Source organism: Trifolium pratense, linkage group LG5 (assembly GCF_020283565.1).
Source record: "Trifolium pratense cultivar HEN17-A07 linkage group LG5, ARS_RC_1.1, whole genome shotgun sequence".
NCBI lineage: Eukaryota > Viridiplantae > Streptophyta > Magnoliopsida > Fabales > Fabaceae > Trifolium > Trifolium pratense.
This window is the reverse complement of record NC_060063.1, coordinates 3774891-3793424: the sequence shown is the minus strand read 5'-3', so window position 1 is coordinate 3793424 and position 18534 is coordinate 3774891. Positions and strand designations below refer to the sequence as shown.

General features: G+C 37.5%; 3 protein-coding genes across 3 annotated transcripts; all 3 read left to right on the top strand.

Annotated features, from left to right (window-relative positions):
- The first annotated feature begins 1336 nt into the window (after positions 1-1336).
- Positions 1337-3096, top strand: LOC123884426. The gene is made up of 4 exons (XM_045933519.1): positions 1337-1970; positions 2076-2687; positions 2805-2984; positions 3074-3096. Exons 1-4 carry the CDS (start codon positions 1337-1339, stop codon positions 3094-3096), a joined length of 1449 nt encoding a protein of 482 aa, XP_045789475.1.
- A 163-nt stretch (positions 3097-3259) lies between these two features.
- On the top strand, positions 3260-4569 carry LOC123887348. Its single transcript, XM_045936653.1, has 2 exons — positions 3260-3657; positions 3738-4569. The coding sequence occupies exons 1-2, from the start codon at positions 3263-3265 to the stop codon at positions 4510-4512; spliced, it is 1170 nt and encodes a 389-aa protein (XP_045792609.1). The 5' UTR covers positions 3260-3262; the 3' UTR covers positions 4513-4569.
- A 192-nt stretch (positions 4570-4761) lies between these two features.
- LOC123884425 lies at positions 4762-6860 on the top strand. Its single transcript, XM_045933518.1, has 6 exons — positions 4762-5064; positions 5155-5287; positions 5384-5788; positions 5912-6280; positions 6429-6503; positions 6603-6860. Exons 1-6 carry the CDS (start codon positions 4895-4897, stop codon positions 6858-6860), a joined length of 1410 nt encoding a protein of 469 aa, XP_045789474.1. The 5' UTR covers positions 4762-4894.
- The last annotated feature ends 11674 nt before the right edge of the window (positions 6861-18534 follow it).

Below are 18534 nucleotides of genomic sequence, written 5' to 3'. Positions count from 1 at the left end.
TACCATTTTTAATAGCAAGTCTTATTCTCGTGAGGAGCGAAGTTTGTGGGCTAGGTGCGCGCCAAGTAAGAATCTACTCGGCACCCAAGTAAGTAACGTAATTTTAATTTATATAGTGATAGTTTTTTTTTACCGTATACTTAGTAATAGTTATTAATTAATACTTTGTAATTTGTTACTAATATTTTCTTATCACTATGTATAAAAGTTATTGTTTTTGTAAAAAAAATTAAAAAAATATATTTAATTTTGTTTATTTCGAAAACAGAATTATTTTTTTTAAATAAGTATTTTTTTTTTCAAAAAAAACAGTATATTTATATTATTTGTTTAAAAAACGAAATTTTTTAAAAAAAAAATTAAAAAAGAAATTTTTTAACAGTTTGTGTATTTTTAAAAAAGTAATGTAATTTTCATATCTCCATCTAAAAAGTGGTAAGTGTTTGTGTTTTACTTTTAAAGTTAAAATTTTTACTTTGTTATTTAAATGTATATGTTCTAATAATTTGTTATTTACAATTTTTATTAGCAAATTCTCGTGGTCATCGGAGGTCGTGGGTTAGGAGCGGAGTTTGTGGTTAGGAGCGCGCGCCAAGTAAGACTCTACCCGGCACCCAAGTAAGTAATATATGTAATTTTAATTTATAATATTTAGTGATAGTTTTATTTTTACCGTACACTTAGAAATAGTTACTAGCATTTTATTATTACTATGTATTTAAAAAAAGAAAAACAATTATATTTTAAAAAATTATAATATATATGTTAAAAAGTCGGTAGTTTTGTCAACTAAAAAACTTAGTATTTTTTAGATTTAATAAACCATAAACTTTAAAAATAAAATGTTAAAAGTTTATATGTTATTGTTGAGTAGACATATATATATGTCCAAAATACTTTTGAAAAATAAAGTAATAAATTTAATACATATATCGATCTAATTATATATTAATTAAACTACACAGATATGGATTTTAGCAATCGTAATTGGATGTACGATAGACATAATCCTGGAAAGAGGGGCCGGGTTAAAGAGGAATTTAAAATAGGGGTCGAAATGTTTATCAATACAGTAAAATATAATGACATTGTGATACGTGAAGGGGGAATTAGATGTCCGTGTGTACTTTGTCGATGTACAAGAATACAGAGCGAAGATGAAATTAGGTCTCATTTATATAAAAAGGGATTCCAACCTAATTATTGGGTTTGGTCAAGTCATGGCGAAGGATGTTCCACGACTGTTCCCGTGAATCAAAATCGTGCTTCAAGCAGTGTTTTTCAGCCCGTTGTTGTTCCCCAATATTATCATCAGCATTATGATCCGTTTAATGAGATGGACAATATGATAACTAATGCCCTTGGGTTTAATACGCCGATTTATGTGCCAAATGATGTCGACGACCCTGCTGATGATGAATATGACGCTGATGTTAACGTCGAGAGACCAAATGAGGAAGCCCAGCGATTTTTTGATCTTTTGAAAGAGACAAATACACCGTTGTGTGAAGGCTCTCGAGACTCAAAGTTAACGGTGTGTATTAGACTTTTGGGTATCAAGTCTGAATGTCTTGTTTCAGAATACACCATGGACTTGATAACAAAACTGATGTTGGATATAACAATAGACCGTCCTCTTGATTTGCCAAAAAATTATTACGAAGCAAGACAATTGGTTGCAAAGTTAGGACTCGGAGCGAAGAGAATTGACTGTTGTGTTAACGGGTGTATGTTGTACTATAGCAACGAATTTGGTGTAGATGACGGTGCATTACTTGAATGTAAATTTTGTCAAGAACCAAGATATCGTGTAACAAGAAATTCACGGTCAGTCAGAAGGAAGCCAATCCCAAGAAAGGCGATGTTCTATTTACCCATAATACCAAGGTTGCAAAGGTTGTATGCATCGATGCAAACAGCCAGTAAAATGACATGGCATCGTGAAAACTATGAAAGGAGAAAAATGTCAGGTGAGTTGCGACATCCTTCTGATGGAATGGCTTGGAAGCATTTTGATCAAGTTTATCCTGAATTTGCTTCGGAGCCACGGAATGTCCGACTTGGGTTATGCTCAGATGGATTTACACCATATACTCAAGTATCAGCCACTCCATATTCATGTTGGCCTGTTCTGGTTACCCCGTACAATCTTCCTCCTGATATGTGCATGTCAAAACCTTACATGTTTTTAGCCGCTGTAATACCAGGCCCATCTAGTCCAACTGTTGGTATTGATATCTATTTACAACCTTTGATTGATGATTTGAAGAGATTGTGGAACGGTGTTGCGACGTATGATATCAACCAAAAACGAAATTTCAATATGAGAGGAGCTTTGATGTGGACCATTAATGATTTTCCTGCATATGGGATGTTGTCTGGATGGGGGACACATGGTAAACTAGGATGTCCTATTTGCATGATGGACACCAAAGCGTTTTGGTTAGAAAACGGTGGGAAGGCTACTTGGTTTGACTGTCATCGTCGGTTCTTGCCTACTGATCATCCGTTTAGAAGAAATAAAAATGCTTTTGTTCATGGTGACACCGAGACTCGTGATCCACCAGATTATTTGACATCCCGACAAGTCTGGAACAAAGTGAAAGATATTCCAAAGGTTGAGGTTGTAGGTGGTGTTGCATCTAAACCGCGTGGTTATGGACAAACACACAACTGGACAAAAAGAAGTATCTTTTGGGATCTGCCGTATTGGAAAGACAACCTTTTACGTCACAACCTTGATGTTATGCATATTGAGAAAAATGTGTTTGAAAATATTTTTAACACTGTCATGAATGTCAAAGGAAAAACGAAAGATAATGACAACGCGAGGAGAGACATAGGGTTGTATTGCAAACGTAACGAACTGTTGTTGGTGGAGACATCTAACGGCAAACTTCTTAAACCTCGTGCAAACTATACTTTATCTCCTGAAGAAGCAAAATCTGTTTGTCGATGGGTAAAAGAAGTGAAGATGCCGGACGGTTATTCGTCGAATTTGGCGAGATGCGCTGATGTTGACCATGGAAGGATGCGTGGGATGAAAAGTCATGATTGTCATGTTTTTTTCCAGACTTTACTTCCGATTGCATTTAGTTCTTTACCCCAACATGTATTGAATCCGCTTATTGAAATCAGTCAATTTTTCAAGAATTTGTGTTCGACAACGCTAAGAGAGGCTGATCTCATCAAGATGGAAAATGACATTCCACTGATCTTGTGTAAGTTGGAGAGAATATTTCCTCCTACCTTGTTTGATTCTATGGAGCATGTTGTGGTGCATCTTGCATACGAGGCTAGGCTTGGTGGGCCAGTTCAATATAGATGGATGTACCCGTTCGAAAGGTTCATGGGTTATGCAAAACGTGCCGTGAAAAACAAAGCTAGGGTCGAAGGCTCAATTTGTGCAACATACTTACACCGCGAAACAATTTACTTTTGTTCGCATTACTTCAAAGACACGTTGTCATCAAGTCATATTCGCAATGAAACTGAAACATCTCGGCCTGTGAGAATTCACCCATTAAACATGTCAATATTCAGCTTGCCTGGTCGTAATGGTGGTGGTGAGAAAGTGTTGTATCCTGGTGACAAAGTTCTCTATTCGGCGCATGTTCACTTGCTGATTAATTGCAATGAAGTCGAGCCATATTTACAGTGAGTATTTTTAATTAGTTAATAAATAATTATTTATTCCAATTAAGTTCGCTTATAACTAACGATATTTAATAACTTAGGATGTTTTTAACACAACATACTTCTGCTCAAATCAATTCGGAATTTCCAGCATGGTTCAAAGAATACATGTACCAACAAACACCCGCAACTCGTGTCATACAACACTTGAGAAACTTATCTGATGGCCCAAAGTCAACCGTTAAACAATGGCACACCTACTTTGTCAATGGTTACAGATTTGAGACACACAGTTGGAGTGAAGGAAAAACAACAGTAAACAGTGGAGTGTGTATGAAAGGTGTGACTGAAAATGGTGAAGGAGATTTTTACGGTGTCATTGAGAACATATTTGAAATCGAATACAATTACCTTGATTACAAGAAAACAGTCGTGTTGTTTTACTGTAAATGGTTTGATCCTTCAAATAGAGGTACCAGATATGATTCAAAGACTAATACCGTGGACATAAAAATGAACAAACATTATCCATTGTATGATCCGTTTGCTATGGCTCATAACGTCAGACAAGTTCACTATGTCCCTTATCCATCGACTACAAGGGATAAGCGAGGTTGGTGTGCCGCAATAACATCAAAACCAAGGGGTCTGATTGAAAAAAATGAGATAGATGAACGTGAAGATGAACCATATCAGGAAGATGAGATGTCCAATGTTGATGATGTCATTGCAGTTGAAACTTTTAATCAACTTTGTGTACAAGAAGAAGCCGAAGAAGTACCTTCTGATGGTGATGTTGATGAAGAGGACGTCGAAGCTAATGGTGATGATGAAGGCAGTGATGATGAAGATGTATCAGATTGGGATGACAATTAATTTTATAATATAGTTATCCGCGTTGTAATAATATTAATCGTTGTACTTGAATATTTGTTTTTGGTTGCATTTGTTTATCGTTTAATGATGATGAATTATAAAACAATATATGTCATGTATTTCTTAATTAATTATATATATATTTGTCATGTATTTCTTAATTATATATATATTTGTCATGTATTTCTTAATTATATAAATATATTTATCATATATTTTTTTATTATAGATGAATCCAGACGAAGAAAATTTTGATGATGACAATGTCGATGATGACATTGATGATATTCCACCAGCACCGGGTGTCGGACGCGGACGCGGACGCGCTCCACGTAGACGTGCTTTACCCCGCCGCGTTGTTCGGAATCGATGGTTGGAGGGTATGCCCAAGTCTCGAACCGTAGACGGTGTGGAAGAGGAGTACGACTCCTACGACGACGATGATGACCACGAGGACGAGGAAATAGCCGATATTGCACTTTTAGCTCCTCAAAATGAATTGTTGATTGACCGGCATGGTAGACCCATCATCATGCCATATACCGCCACAGAGTAAGTTAATTATTATTAAGAATTTGTGTTTAATAAATTAATTGGATATATATGATAATTATTCTTAACTAATATATATATATTGTGCAGTTTGCAACCCCAAAATCCGGCGAATAAGGCAATCAATAATGCATTGAAATCCAAATTCCAGGCTCCATATCTCAACTGGACGGAGGTCAGGGCAGATGAGCGTGGATATCAACAATTTTGGAATGGCTTCAGGGTACGTTTTTATTTATAATTACTTTTTTATCCAATCAATTTTGTTACTAAACATATATTTACTAATTTATTAACAATTTTTCTTTATTTTTCGTAGTCGCAAGTAACTTGGCTGAATCACCACACAGCGGCTATTGAGCGTATATTCAACAAAAAAGCCACCAAGCGTCTGTCGACCTTACTTTTTGAAGCGCGGAAAAAGATTAAAAAGGATCCTTCAAAACCACCACTTTGGCTCGCTGGCAATTCATACCCTATGCTCTGCCGCAGATGGGAAGAGGAAGAGTATATTGCAAAGTGTATAAAGAACAAAGCCAACAGAAATACTGATGAAGCCAATCGTGCGTGCGTACACTCTGGAGGGTCTAAATCTGCCGGAACGCTTCGTCTTGAGTTCATCCAACAATTTGGTCGTCCACCCACCTTTATGGAGATGAATGACATGATGCACCGGTATGCAGATTCCGGTGAGTGGACGGGGGCAAGGGCGCAAGAAGTGTCGGTAAGTATTTAATTATATATATTATTTATTATTTATTTCGTATAACATTATTTTTTAAACATTATATAATTATATCTAAACATTATAATTAATTAATTATAAATTTTTTTTAATTTATTGTAGAGGTTGACGCAAATTTGGGTTGAAGAATATAATGCAAGCCAACTACGACTACCACCTCATAGGCGAGATAATGAGGATGTTCGTCGAAACAAGATGTCGTTGGCTTTTGTTAAGAATGCTGGTGGTGCGACTCGAGGTCGCAAATTCGCTGCTGGGTGTACATCTTCTCTATATGCAAGTGACCCAACTGGTTTGAGAGATGTCACTTACACATCTTCATCTTCATCGAGTACAGGACGCTCTCGTCCAACTCAAAGAGAGGAAACCGATGATGAGTATGAAGCGCGAATGAGGGCCACGTATAGAGAAGAATTCCGCGATGAGTACGAAGCATCATTTGATGACCGGGTGGACCTACGGGTCCAACATGTATTGCAGGAATTCTTTGCACAGCAGAGGGCGCCGGCGGGGGGGGGGGGGGGTTGGATCATCATCTCAGGCTTCGGCACGACAAAATCAAAATGCCGGTGAACAAGAATATCGACCGGATTTGAGTAGCATGGTTAATTTGAATCAGCTGCCGGAGTACCGAGAGGGTGATCCAGTACTGAGTATGAGCATAGAGGATATGAGTCAGATGCTTAATGAACCAGTTCATTTACAATTTTTTGATCCTACTGGGCAAACAAGTGGAAGCAGTAGTGGCGGAAGCGGTAGAAATAATCAACAAACTGCTTTCACCGAATACCAGAGATCATTAAATCCACAACAAGACTTCATAATCCCACATGAAAACCCAAATCAACCCCAAGGCAACTTCTTCCCAAATCAAGCCCCAATTAACTTCGTTCATAGGCCTGTGGCACGACCTCCACCGCGAACGTCACTCCCCGGAGTCATAATACACGAGGAAGGTAGAGGCCGAGGCCGAGGCCGAGGAAGGTCGCGTCAGCCAACAGACACTGGCAAGGGGAAGCGACCACTATATCAGCCGCCTGACCAACGTTGATGTGTAATTTTAATAATCTGTTGTTGATTATTATTTGTTTAATTGTTTTCTTTTTGTAATGACAATATTATCATTATATTTAATTATGCTTATGTTAAGTATTTTTATTATGCTTTTTATTAAATTTTAATTTTAATATTAATTTTTTTAAAAAAAAATTAATAATTTAATTATTTAAAAATCAAATACTGATTTTTAAATAATTTAATTATTAATTTTTTTTTAAACCGTTCAACATTACTGACGGCTCCAGGCCGTCACAATGTGTGAAAAGAACATGCCATACTGACGGCTCCAGGCCGTCACAAATGCGTGGCCTTTTGAATTGACCGGTGTGTATTATTGACGGCTCCAGGCCGTCAGTAACGTTATTGACGGTCCTGGGCCGTCAGTAACCATTACTGGCGAGCTAATTACAGAGGGCCCAAGGCCGTCAGTAATGCATGCATTTTAGACGAAATTTGTGCATTACTGAGGGCCAAAGGCCCTCAGTAAATGCATGTTTTCTTGTAGTGACACGGTCTCTACCTCCGCCGACACATCTCCACCGTCATCCTCATCAAATGCTTTAAAAGATCACCTATTGAGCTTTCAATTAACGTATAAGGTAAAATATGTATTAGCCCCAAAATTAATTTCAGAAACTTATAAAATCTGCATAATCAAAATTGGGGATTTGTGGTAACGGGATGCCATGGGTTTCATAAGAAAGAAAACAAAGTTGTAAAACCTGAGTAGTCAATATTTCTTGATATAAAAAATGGTGGTGGGAGTTCAGTTGAGAGTTTTTGTACCCAATGATCCTTTCACTCACCCTGTTCCAAGTTCTACTTTCTCGGATTATTTTTCTTTCAGACTTGTTCCAATTTTGGTGTTAATTGATTGGAATTTGGAATGATTTGGTGAAGTTTTTAAAATTTTTTATAAAAAAAAAAACGAATGTGTTGAGTGGAACACGTTAGAGAAGACGAAAAACGTTAATTTATTTTAAGTGGAATCCAGGTGTTATAATTTAATTGGAGAACAGCAAAAACATGATGTATGGAACTTGATATAAGTTTTGTCCTTTTAATTCGAATGTCAGGTCTAATATCAATTGGTTCAAGTCCTCTCTCGATTGCAGTTGCTAGAATCAAATTGTGATCTTCCCTACCAAATCAAGCGTTAATCACCACCGGACAACCTAACAATTTCATTGAGTTGTCCTCTTTGTAATAAAAAAAAAATTAAAAAAACTTGTTACGGGAACATATGTTAAGTTAGGCCGAAAATTATAAACCAATGTTTTCAAATAAATTCACCATGGAGAGTATCATTGACAATATATTTTTTTTAAACGACCAAAAGTCAATAATTATATTTTTCGTGACCTTAGGTCAGTTGGCAGGGACATTGCATTATAAATGCAGGGGGTGGGGATATAACAAGTAAGTAGCAAGTTTTCCCTTCACAGATCGAAACAAGCTCGAATAGGCGTTTTATGGTTCCCCCTTCGCGAGGTCCGTATTGGTAATAGAAAGACCTGCCATCTGCTAGCATTCCAACTGAGATGGAGAGAATGCGCTCCTACTCTCTTTCAATCGCCAATGTTAAAACATCGATGCTCGAACTGTTAGATTGTAATATTATAACTAGAATATTAGTTTGTCAGTTTTGAATAAGTTGGTTATAAATAACTAAGTGAGTTAGTTAGAAACCAAGTTAGTTAGTTAGTTAGTTAGTTAGTTAGTTAGTTAGTTAGTTAGTTAGTTAGTTAGGAAGTTTATTACTTGCTTTATAAGCAAGTGTGTTTTTAGATTGTATAAATAGGATCAATTATATCATTTGAATAATGGCCCTATGTGGAAGAATAAAAAAAATTATTTTCTCTTCATTAGCAATCTAGTGTATTCATTCCTTCCTCATTTGAAATTCATTGAGTCCATTTGAAGCACATTTGCTCGAAACAGAGTTCATGCTCATGGGCTTGCCTTGAGCCTATGCAAATTGTGCAATGTGTGTGTGTGTGTTTGAAGCTTCTTGCTGCGCCAACAATTGGCATCGAGAGCCTGGTTCAATTACAGGGAAACACGAGTGAATTGTGAGGGGAAATCAATTGGGAAACACTGAGTGAGTTGTGTGCATTGATTTCTTGAAGAATCAAGATGAATACTCATGGTTTTGGAACCAATATTCTGGTTCTTGATGGAAAGAACTGGGATAGGTGGAAAGCTTTGATGAAATCATTGTTTGGAGCTCATGATTGTCTTGATGTGGTTCTAAATGGCTATGATGAGTTAGTAGAGAATCCAACAGATGCACAAAGAAATGCATTCAAAGAGAATAAGAAGAAAGATTGTAAAGCCTTGTTCTACATTCAACACAACTGTGATGCTCAACACTTTGAGAAGATTGCTAAATCAACAAAATCTAAAGAGGCCTGGGATATTCTTGAAAGCTATCATGATGGTGGAGCCAAAGTAAAGAAAGGGAAGCTGCAGGCATATAGAAAACAGTGTGAATCAATGGTGATGGAGGAAGATCAAAAGGTAAGTGATTACTTCTCGAAACTTCTTGCACTTGTGAATCAAATGTAAAATTGTGGAGAGAACATCACTGATGAAATGGTAGTAGAGAAAATTTTAAGATCTTTAACTCCAAGTTTCGACTATGTAGTAGTGGCCATAGAGTATTCGAAAGATACAGCCACTATGAAAATTGAGGAATTGCAAAGTGCTTTAGAAGCACATGAGATCAAAGTGCTTAGTAGAGGTTCAGAAATATTGAATCAACAAGCCCTGCAGGCTCAAACCAACAAGAAAGATGATAGTAGCAAGAACTACAAAAAGAAAGGAAAAGATAAGGCAAAGTGGTCCAAAGATCAAAATTAAAGACTGATGACAAAGCTGAGTCTTATAAAGGAGGAGGTTTTGTTAAAGGCAAAAATAAGAAGAAGAATTTTGATAAAAGCAAGATGAAATGCTATAATTGTGAGAAACATGGGCACTTTTCTAATGAGTGTTGGTACAAGAAGACCAACAAGAAGACAATGTAGCAGAATAAAGTGATGCTAGGGCAGTATTGATGATGGCTACTATAGGTGATGAAAGTGAGAAAAGTGAACAACGGTTTCTTGACTCAGGGTGCTCGAATCATATGACACCACACAGAGAATGGTTGACTAGTTTTGATGCAAGCAAGAAATCAAGCATAAAACAAGCTGATGGCAGAAAACTTGCTGCTGAAGGAATTGGTAATATAGTGATCAAAAGCATGAAGGGAGGTAAAGTAATCATCTCAGATGTATTCTTTGTACCTGAAATGAGCTGTAATTTGCTTAACCTAGGTCAATTGGTGCAAAAAGGGTTCTCAGTGAACATGGAGGATAATGCACTGAAGCTGTTCGACAAAATGAAGAATTTGGTTTTGATGTGCAATTTGTCAAAGAACAGGATCTATAGATGCAAAATCTCAAGTGTAGATATGATGTGTATGTCTAAAACAGTGATTGGTGATGTTGAAGCACTATGGCATAAAAGGTATGGACACCTGAACTTTAGAAGTTTAAGTGAATTGAACTCTAAAGAATTAGTGTATGGTGTGCCTAAAATCAATGTGAAGAATGCAGTATGTGATATCTATATAAAGAGTAAGAAAAGCAGGTTGCCATTTGTGAAGGATATGACTAAGAGAGCATGTGCAGCTCTCGAAGTAATTCATTCAGATATTTGTGGTCCCTTTGAAGTGCCATCATTGGGAGGATGCAAATATTTCATCACATTTGTAGATGAATTTACTAGAATGATATGGTTATTCACCATAAAGCTCAAGAGTGAAGCTTTAGCAGTGTTTAAGAATCTTAAAGTGAACCCAGTGTGTCCAACCAAGAAGTTGAAAATAGTGCCTGAAGAAGCTTGGTATGGAAGAAAACCCAGTGTGAAGCACGTTAGAGTGTTTGGCTCTTACAAGCATGTACCAGATGCTAGAAGGACTAAACGTGAAGACAAAAGTGAAATAATGATACTTATAGGGTATCATCCAACTGGTGCCTACAAGCTATACAACCCTGTCACTCAGAAGGTTCACATTAGCAGAGATGTTATTGTGAATGAAGAAGAGAAGTGGAAATGGGAGGAAGAGCCAGTGTATAGAAGTGAATCACAGTCCACCTTTATCTATCCAAATTCAAGTGATGAATCAGATGGAGGTGAAGACTATGAAGAAGGGGAACCAGTTAATGATGTTGATCAAAATCTAGGTACAAATAATAATGGAGATATGAATCTTTCAAGTTATGATGATGATAGAATTCATATGATTGAAAGGACTCAGAGAACCAAACGTATACCAGCTAGATTGAATGATTGTGAAATCACTCAAGACAATGCAGTAAATGATGAAGGTGATCTCATTCACTTTGCATTACTAGCTGACTCTGAACCAGTGAATTTTAGAGATGCTTTGAAAAGTTGTTGAATATTGCCTTGAAATAATGTAAAAATCAGAAAATCATGTTTTGGTAGATTCTGCCTGCTCACGCCCAGGCGTGGGAGCTGGCTCCCAGGCGTAATGCCTGCGGGCCTATATATATGTTATGCATTTTCTGACTTTTTTAAGGGGATTTTAGGGTTTCAAAGGCTAACAAAAAGGCTAGGGTTAAGAGAGATCATCTTGGGAAGACTCTAGGGTTAGGGAAACATTCTATCACCTTGGGAAACACTTTCATATTGAATTTCTTGGTCACGGGAAGAAATTCGGGCTTAGGGTAGATTTAGGAAAAACTCTAAATCTTGTAACTCTTGTGGTGAATTTCATTGTAATCAAGGAAGAACTTTGATAGTGGATCGGAGAGCTGCTCTCTCCTCCATAGTAGGTCACATTGACTGAACTGGGTAAACAATTCTCTTGTGTTCCTTTTTTTCTTTATCGCTTTATCTTTTGATTTTTGATTATTATTGCCGATCTCATTATTTGATTGCTTAATCGTTATTTGCTCCACACATCAATTATTTTATTGGTGTGATTCAATCCGAATTCACAACAATTGGCGCCCACCTTGGGGCAAAGGATCAAACGAATTAAGTATCATGGGTTCTAAGTGGGAGATTGAGAAGTTCAGCGGTAAAAATGACTTCGGTTTGTGGAAGGTGAAGGTACGGGCAATATTAACACAACAAAAGTGTGTTGAAGCATTGTTGGGCATATCGAATATGCCAAATACTCTCTCGAACGCAGAAAAGAGCTAGATGAATGATAAGGCTTTGAGTGTCATTATCTTGTGCCTCGCGGATAATGTGTTGAGGGAAGTAGCTAAAGAAAAAACTGCGGCGGCTATATGGACCAAGCTGGATGCGTTGTATATGACGAAGTCTTTGGCACATAAGCAGTGTTTGAAAGAACAGTTGTTTTTCTTTCGAATGGTGGAGAACAAGCCTGTGGTGGAGCAACTTTCGGAGTTCAACAAGATCATTGACGACTTGGCGAACATTGACGTGAATTTGGAAGACGAGGACAAGGCCTTTCATTTGTTGTGTGCTTTACCCAAGTCACTTGAAAATCTCAAGGATGCGTTGCGTTATGGAAAAGAAGGTACTATCACATTAGATGAAGTTCAATCGGCTTTGAGGACCAAGGAGTTGACAAAGTTGAGAGACTTGAGGGTTGATGATAGTGCAGAAGGGTTAAATGTGATGAGGGATAGAAGTGAGAACTGATAGAAATTTAGCAAGTGTACTAAATAGCCGTCAAGTAGTATAATAAAATCGTTCTCTCCGCAGGGATTGTTGTAAATCAATTGTAAATTGAAGACATACTCATGTAAATTGACATAAATTGTAAAATAGGGGGTCTTGTTTGGTTTCAAGTTTAAATTTTTAAACTTTGGAATTGCTTTGGTGTTTAGATTGATGTAAGAAAAGCGATTGGTCCTTTTTGGGTCATCTAATTACTATTTCTCTCGGTAATGTCATGTATGATAACGAATTAGTCAAATTAGTTTCATGATTTGATTAAAACATAATTGATTATGCCCAATGTCTTGGTAACATAATCCTCTCTCATGATCATCAATCCCTAATGTCTTAGTAAGACCTATGATCATGTGAGGAAGAAAAACTTTAATCTATTAATCTCAATTAACGATCCGAAATGTCTTAAGTGAAAGTTAATTGATTAATCATTCCTAGATCGATGATTTATTCCTATCGTCATAGTAAAACAAATCATTGCAATCATCATATAAGTCGCGAATTCATACAAAGCATTAAGCACAAAGAACAATCAATAGAAACTAACTTCGTAATTCATTAATCATATCATATGACAATCACATAATTCAAGATCAAAAGTAATTAGAATCACCTAAGGACCAATCATGAGAATTTAGCTAGACATTGCAAATTCAAAAATTACATCAAATAAAATGAAAGAAAGCATGATTACAAGAAGAATCTTGATGTGTTTCCACACTGGAATCCTTGCTTGGTCGCTCTTGATCCTTCAAAAATCGCTCCAACAGCTGTTCTTTTGTCTCAAAATTCGATAATGATCCAGATCTGATGTTTCCCTTTTATAAAACTGATCAAAAGTAACGTTTTCCGCCTGAGGCACAGAATTTCCGCCCCAGGCGTAAGCAGTTTCGTTTCAGGCACAAGAAATTCGCCTGAAACGGCAAAACAGTGAGCAAACCAGCTTCTTCAGTGAAGTTTCCGCCTCAGGCGCAAAAACTTCCGCCCCAGGCGAAAAAGTACTATAAAATTCACCAATTTTCAATTGCTATCTTCCTTCGCATGTAGCTTCAAATCAATGTCTTATTCTTCATGATTTAGGTCAAAAACCTCTAAAAACACTTGAAAATGGTCTTTATTTCCATGTAATGACTAACGTCATCACAACCCCAAACTTGAACTTTTCCTTGTCCTCAAGGAATATCTCAATCTCTAGGAAAACAAAACACTACCTCAATCCATTTGGCTAGACAAACTCAAAAATCAATCAAGTTAGACGTAATTTGCATAACATTTCAATGATCAATTTCGTCATGATTCAAATACACACAGTTTCAAATTTAGGCAAAACAAAGAGCATCAAACAAAGATTGACCATACTTAATCTCTTCACACCCTCACCGACTCTCCTGTTTAAGGGTAATATAATCACTCAATCAACACATCATAACTAGACTACTATAAATTTGCAGACATTCTCAAAAATCAATCACCATGTCATGAGCACACACATTAGAGGACTTTTAAAGGTTATAACGTGGCCTGGTTAAAAGGTGGATGGTGGCTTTTCTGGTAAGTGAGTAAAAAAACTTGAAGTTAGATACCACTGAATTGAATAGATACAACACCCCACCCTACTTTGTAAGAATTGATACTAGAGAACAATTTTCTTTCACAAAATTTTCCTTCAAGGAATTCCTTTTTGTTTCCAAGAAGATCACCATGATTATATTTTTTTTTTTTTTTTTTTTTTTTTTTTCGATACTTCTTTTCTTGGTGAACTTTTGAATTTTTCTTTCATAAAATTTTTTAGTTCTCTATCTCTAGTATACCCACCCCAAACTTAAGTTGTTGCTAGTTCCAAAAGCAACCCCAAACTTAGTGACATGCTTTGTGCAAAAACACTAAAGGTATCTAATTCTCCAAGAAAATCATTTTTTTTTTTTTTATATTATTTTGATAACTTGGGTCAGATAACAAACAAACATTTTTCTTTAAGCTCAAAAGGGGTTAAACAAAGGATAAGCAATGATAAGGGTGGCTAGAACAGGCTCAAGGTACCAAACAACTTGCCTCGTGTGTACATCACAACAATAAATCAATTAAAGAGAACATGCGCAAATTCTAGAGACATAGCTAAGTGTGGAATTCTCATAATCATCAAAAGAAATCAGTGTTTGGGCTCAAAATCTCACAGTTTTTGCTGAATTAAACTATGGTCAATATTTGTGAGAGTCCCTAAGCCTTGCTTAAATTATCACTATGATGCATCAGAAACAATCAAAAACATCACAAATTCATATCACGCATTTGGTCAACAATTTTGAATCTAAGATGATAGCCAAACAAATTTCAAATAGTGTGAGGTTTTCAAAAAGACTAAGACATTCAAGGAAAACAAAACGACTAGCTCAAGTACTTATTATAGACCAAAATCAAGCATGCAACAATTTCAACAAAAGAATCATAATACACAAGCCAAAAGAATTCATAGAGGAGGAGAAGGAAAGTAAAGATGAATGGCACAAAACCTCAATCCTGCTCAGGCATGTTATGATCGTGATCAAAACGAGGCAAGTTTCCAGGAAATTGCATTGAGGAAGACCCTCCTTCATCCGGAAGGCCAGCTGCCCTCCTTTGGCGAATGTAGGTGGCACGGTTCACTTCATGTGTAGCTGCCATGCTCCTAACTCTTTGATTGTAAGCTTCATCAAAATCATGCATTGTTGGATATCTCGGATAGAAATATGCCGGGACTTGCTCCCGGTAACGCATGGATTCTTGCCATAAGGCGGATGAAGTGTCATAGTGGTCCGCCATATCAATGCCCTGTTGAGTACTCATATCCATCTTCCACACCATATCCGCAAGAACATTCGCATCAAATTGCGGAGCTGGAAAACCCTCCATTTCCGGAGCCTGTGGCATGTCATGGTGCATCACATTTTCAACATTCTCCTCCCTTTCTTCACCTCCCCCCTCAACCGTGTAATCCATCACATCATCCACATCAGCAAATGGAATGAATGTCTTCCCGAAAGTTTTCCTTCTCACATCTCTCACAAAAGCCGTAGTGACTTTCCTAGGCTCTTCTATTTGATCATCATCAAAAGCAGCAACATTTTGATCAAGACAAAGTTTTGTGATCAAACAGAGATGTGTCAGACTATATGAACCGGGATCCTTCTGAATAAGTGAAGCCAAATCATCACTCAAAATTGTTCCCAAATCTATGTCTTCACCTAGCAAAATGGCTTGAAGTGCTAGCCCTACATCCATAGCAATTTCAGAATTGTTCCCACTTGGCTCCACATTGTTTAGCCAAAATTCCGCCCAAATCCGCGGAATATCCAACAAATGAGCGGTTTTAAACCGCTGGGGTGGGAGCTGTCTCGAAGGTTTCACCCATATACTTCGAGGTGCAGTCAACTGAGATTTTAATGCCTCCCGCTTATCTATTGCCATGGTTGCTCTATTCTCACGTCGATGTTTCAAAACACAGAATTCAGGAACATTAAAATGAAACATCCTATTGATAGCTTCCGGGGAGTAGTCTACATCTACCCCGCGTACTTTAGCAATCCGCGGTGACACATTTTTCACTCGCCATGCATTACTCAAAAATTCTAATGCCAAAGTACGATTCCCAGACCTAAGACAGAAATTAAATTCATACCAATGCCTGTTGCGGAATTCTGCTTCAATTAAGGGAAATGCTAACACTTCATCCGTGAGACGCCTTTCGGGTTTGAAATCCTTACTTTTGAGAGTCTGGTACCGATTGAAGGCCGTTTGTCGAACAAAACGTGACCGAGGAATTTCAGTCACAACCAGTGGTGGAGGAGGTGGTGATTGCTCTCTAGGCGGTGATGGTGGAGGAGAAGGCGAAGGTGACGGTGTAGGAGTTCGTGCTACTCTCCTTTTTTTCACTACTTTGGATCTTGATTTTGAAGACCCAACTTCAACTTCTTTGTCTTTTGAAGATTTTTTGAATATGTTCTTCATGGTGAGAAAGGTAAAGATTGAGAAGGGTAATGGTTTATGGGTGATTGATGGAAAAGATGAAGATTTATGGTGGTTTTGGATGAATTTTCGTGTAGGTTTAATGGTGGCTTTTTTTGGTTTTGGGTTTTGGGACAAAGTTGAGGAATTTGTTGTTGTTGAGGATGGGTTTTGAAGAATAGAGTTGGATGGAAGGAATTTTCGTGGGTTTGGTGTTATGGGTGTGAGGGAGGTTGTTGTTTTAATGGGGTTTTGAAGGATTTGGGAGGTTTGGGTTCAAGAGGGGTTTGAGATTTGGGGGTAATTTTTGAAGAAGAATGGGTGAATTTGTTGTGGTTGTTGTTTTAATGAAGGATTTGTGTTGGGTTTGAAGGTTTGGTTGGTTGTTAATGGAGGATTTGTGTGAGGAAGAAGATGAAGTTTTGTGAGAAAGGATAAGGTTTGTTGAAGAAGATGAAGTTTGAGAGAAAGAATGAGGGTTTCACGTTTTTCTTCGCCTAAAACGAGCAATTTCCGCCCCAAACGGCAATTTTTCCGCCTAAAACGTGAAAACAGTGAGCAACCCAATTTCTTCAGAATTTCTCCGCCTGAAACGAAAGGATTTTCGCCTGAAACGTGAGAACAGTGAGCACCATTTTTTTCATTATGATTTTCCGCCTGAAACGAAAATTTTTCCGCCTAAAACGTGAAAACAGTGAGCAACCCAATTTCTTCAGAATTTTTCCGCCCCAAACGGCAATGTTTCCGCCCCAAACGTAAATCACTCAGGATTTGCATTTTTCTGCTCCTTTCTTACGCCTCAGGCGAAATTTTGGTGCCCCAGCGTAAATTCCTGATTGTGACACTTTTCACACTCCTCTTTTTTTCAATTTGACCTGCAAAACACAAAAAATCACAAGAAAAACTATTATGGTTAAATAAAACCTTGGGTTGCCTCCCAAGCAGCGCTACTTTTAGCGTCATTAGCTTGACGGTCTCGAAACCTCAAGGGTCTTCGAAAAGTACTGCCACCTTGTGGCGATTAAAATTTCCTCCCTTATAAAACTTGAGTCTTTGTCCATTTACTTTGAAAGATTTCTCCTCCTCTCCTGGTGTAAAAATTTCCACAGCCCCGTGTGGAAAAACTTCCTTAATGACAAATGGACCCGACCACCGAGACATCAGCTTACCCGGGAATAACCTTAAACGAGAATTGAACAACAAGACTTGCTGTCCTTTCTTAAACTCCTTTCTTACCAGCCCTTTATCATGATACTTCTTTGTTCTTGCTTTAAAAATCACGGCATTTTCATATGCTTGCATCCGCCATTCTTCAAGTTCATTCAGTTTAAGCAATCTTTTCTCACCCGCAAGACCTGCATCAAAATTTAAAAATTTCACAGCCCAATATGCCTTGTGTTCTAGCTCAACCGGTAGGTGACATGATTTGCCATAAACTAGTTGGTACGGAGAGAACCCCAAGTGTGTCTTGAACGCGGTTCTATAAGCCCAAAGTGTATCATTAAGCTTCATTGACCAGTCTTTCCTTGAAGTAGAAACCGTTTTCTCCAGAATTTGTTTCAATTGCCGGTTAGATACTTCAACTTGTCCACTTGTCTGAGGATGGTATGGAGTGGCCACCTTGTGCTTGACATTGTATTTCTCCAAGACATTCTCCAAGTATTTGTTACAAAAATGTTTGCCTCCATCACTAATGAGAATTCTAGGAACCCCAAACCGAGTAAAAATATTTTCTTTAAGGAACTTCACCACGGTATGAGAATCATTTGCTTGGCAAGGAATAGCTTCCACCCATTTTGTAACATAATCTACACACACCAATATATGAAGGTTAGACCGTGAAGATGGAAAAGGTCCCATGAAATCAATCCCCCAACAATCAAAAGGTTTTACTTCGAGCATTTGGTTTAGAGGCATCTCATCCCGCTTTGAAACATTGCCGGTCCTCTGGCAATTATCACATCTTC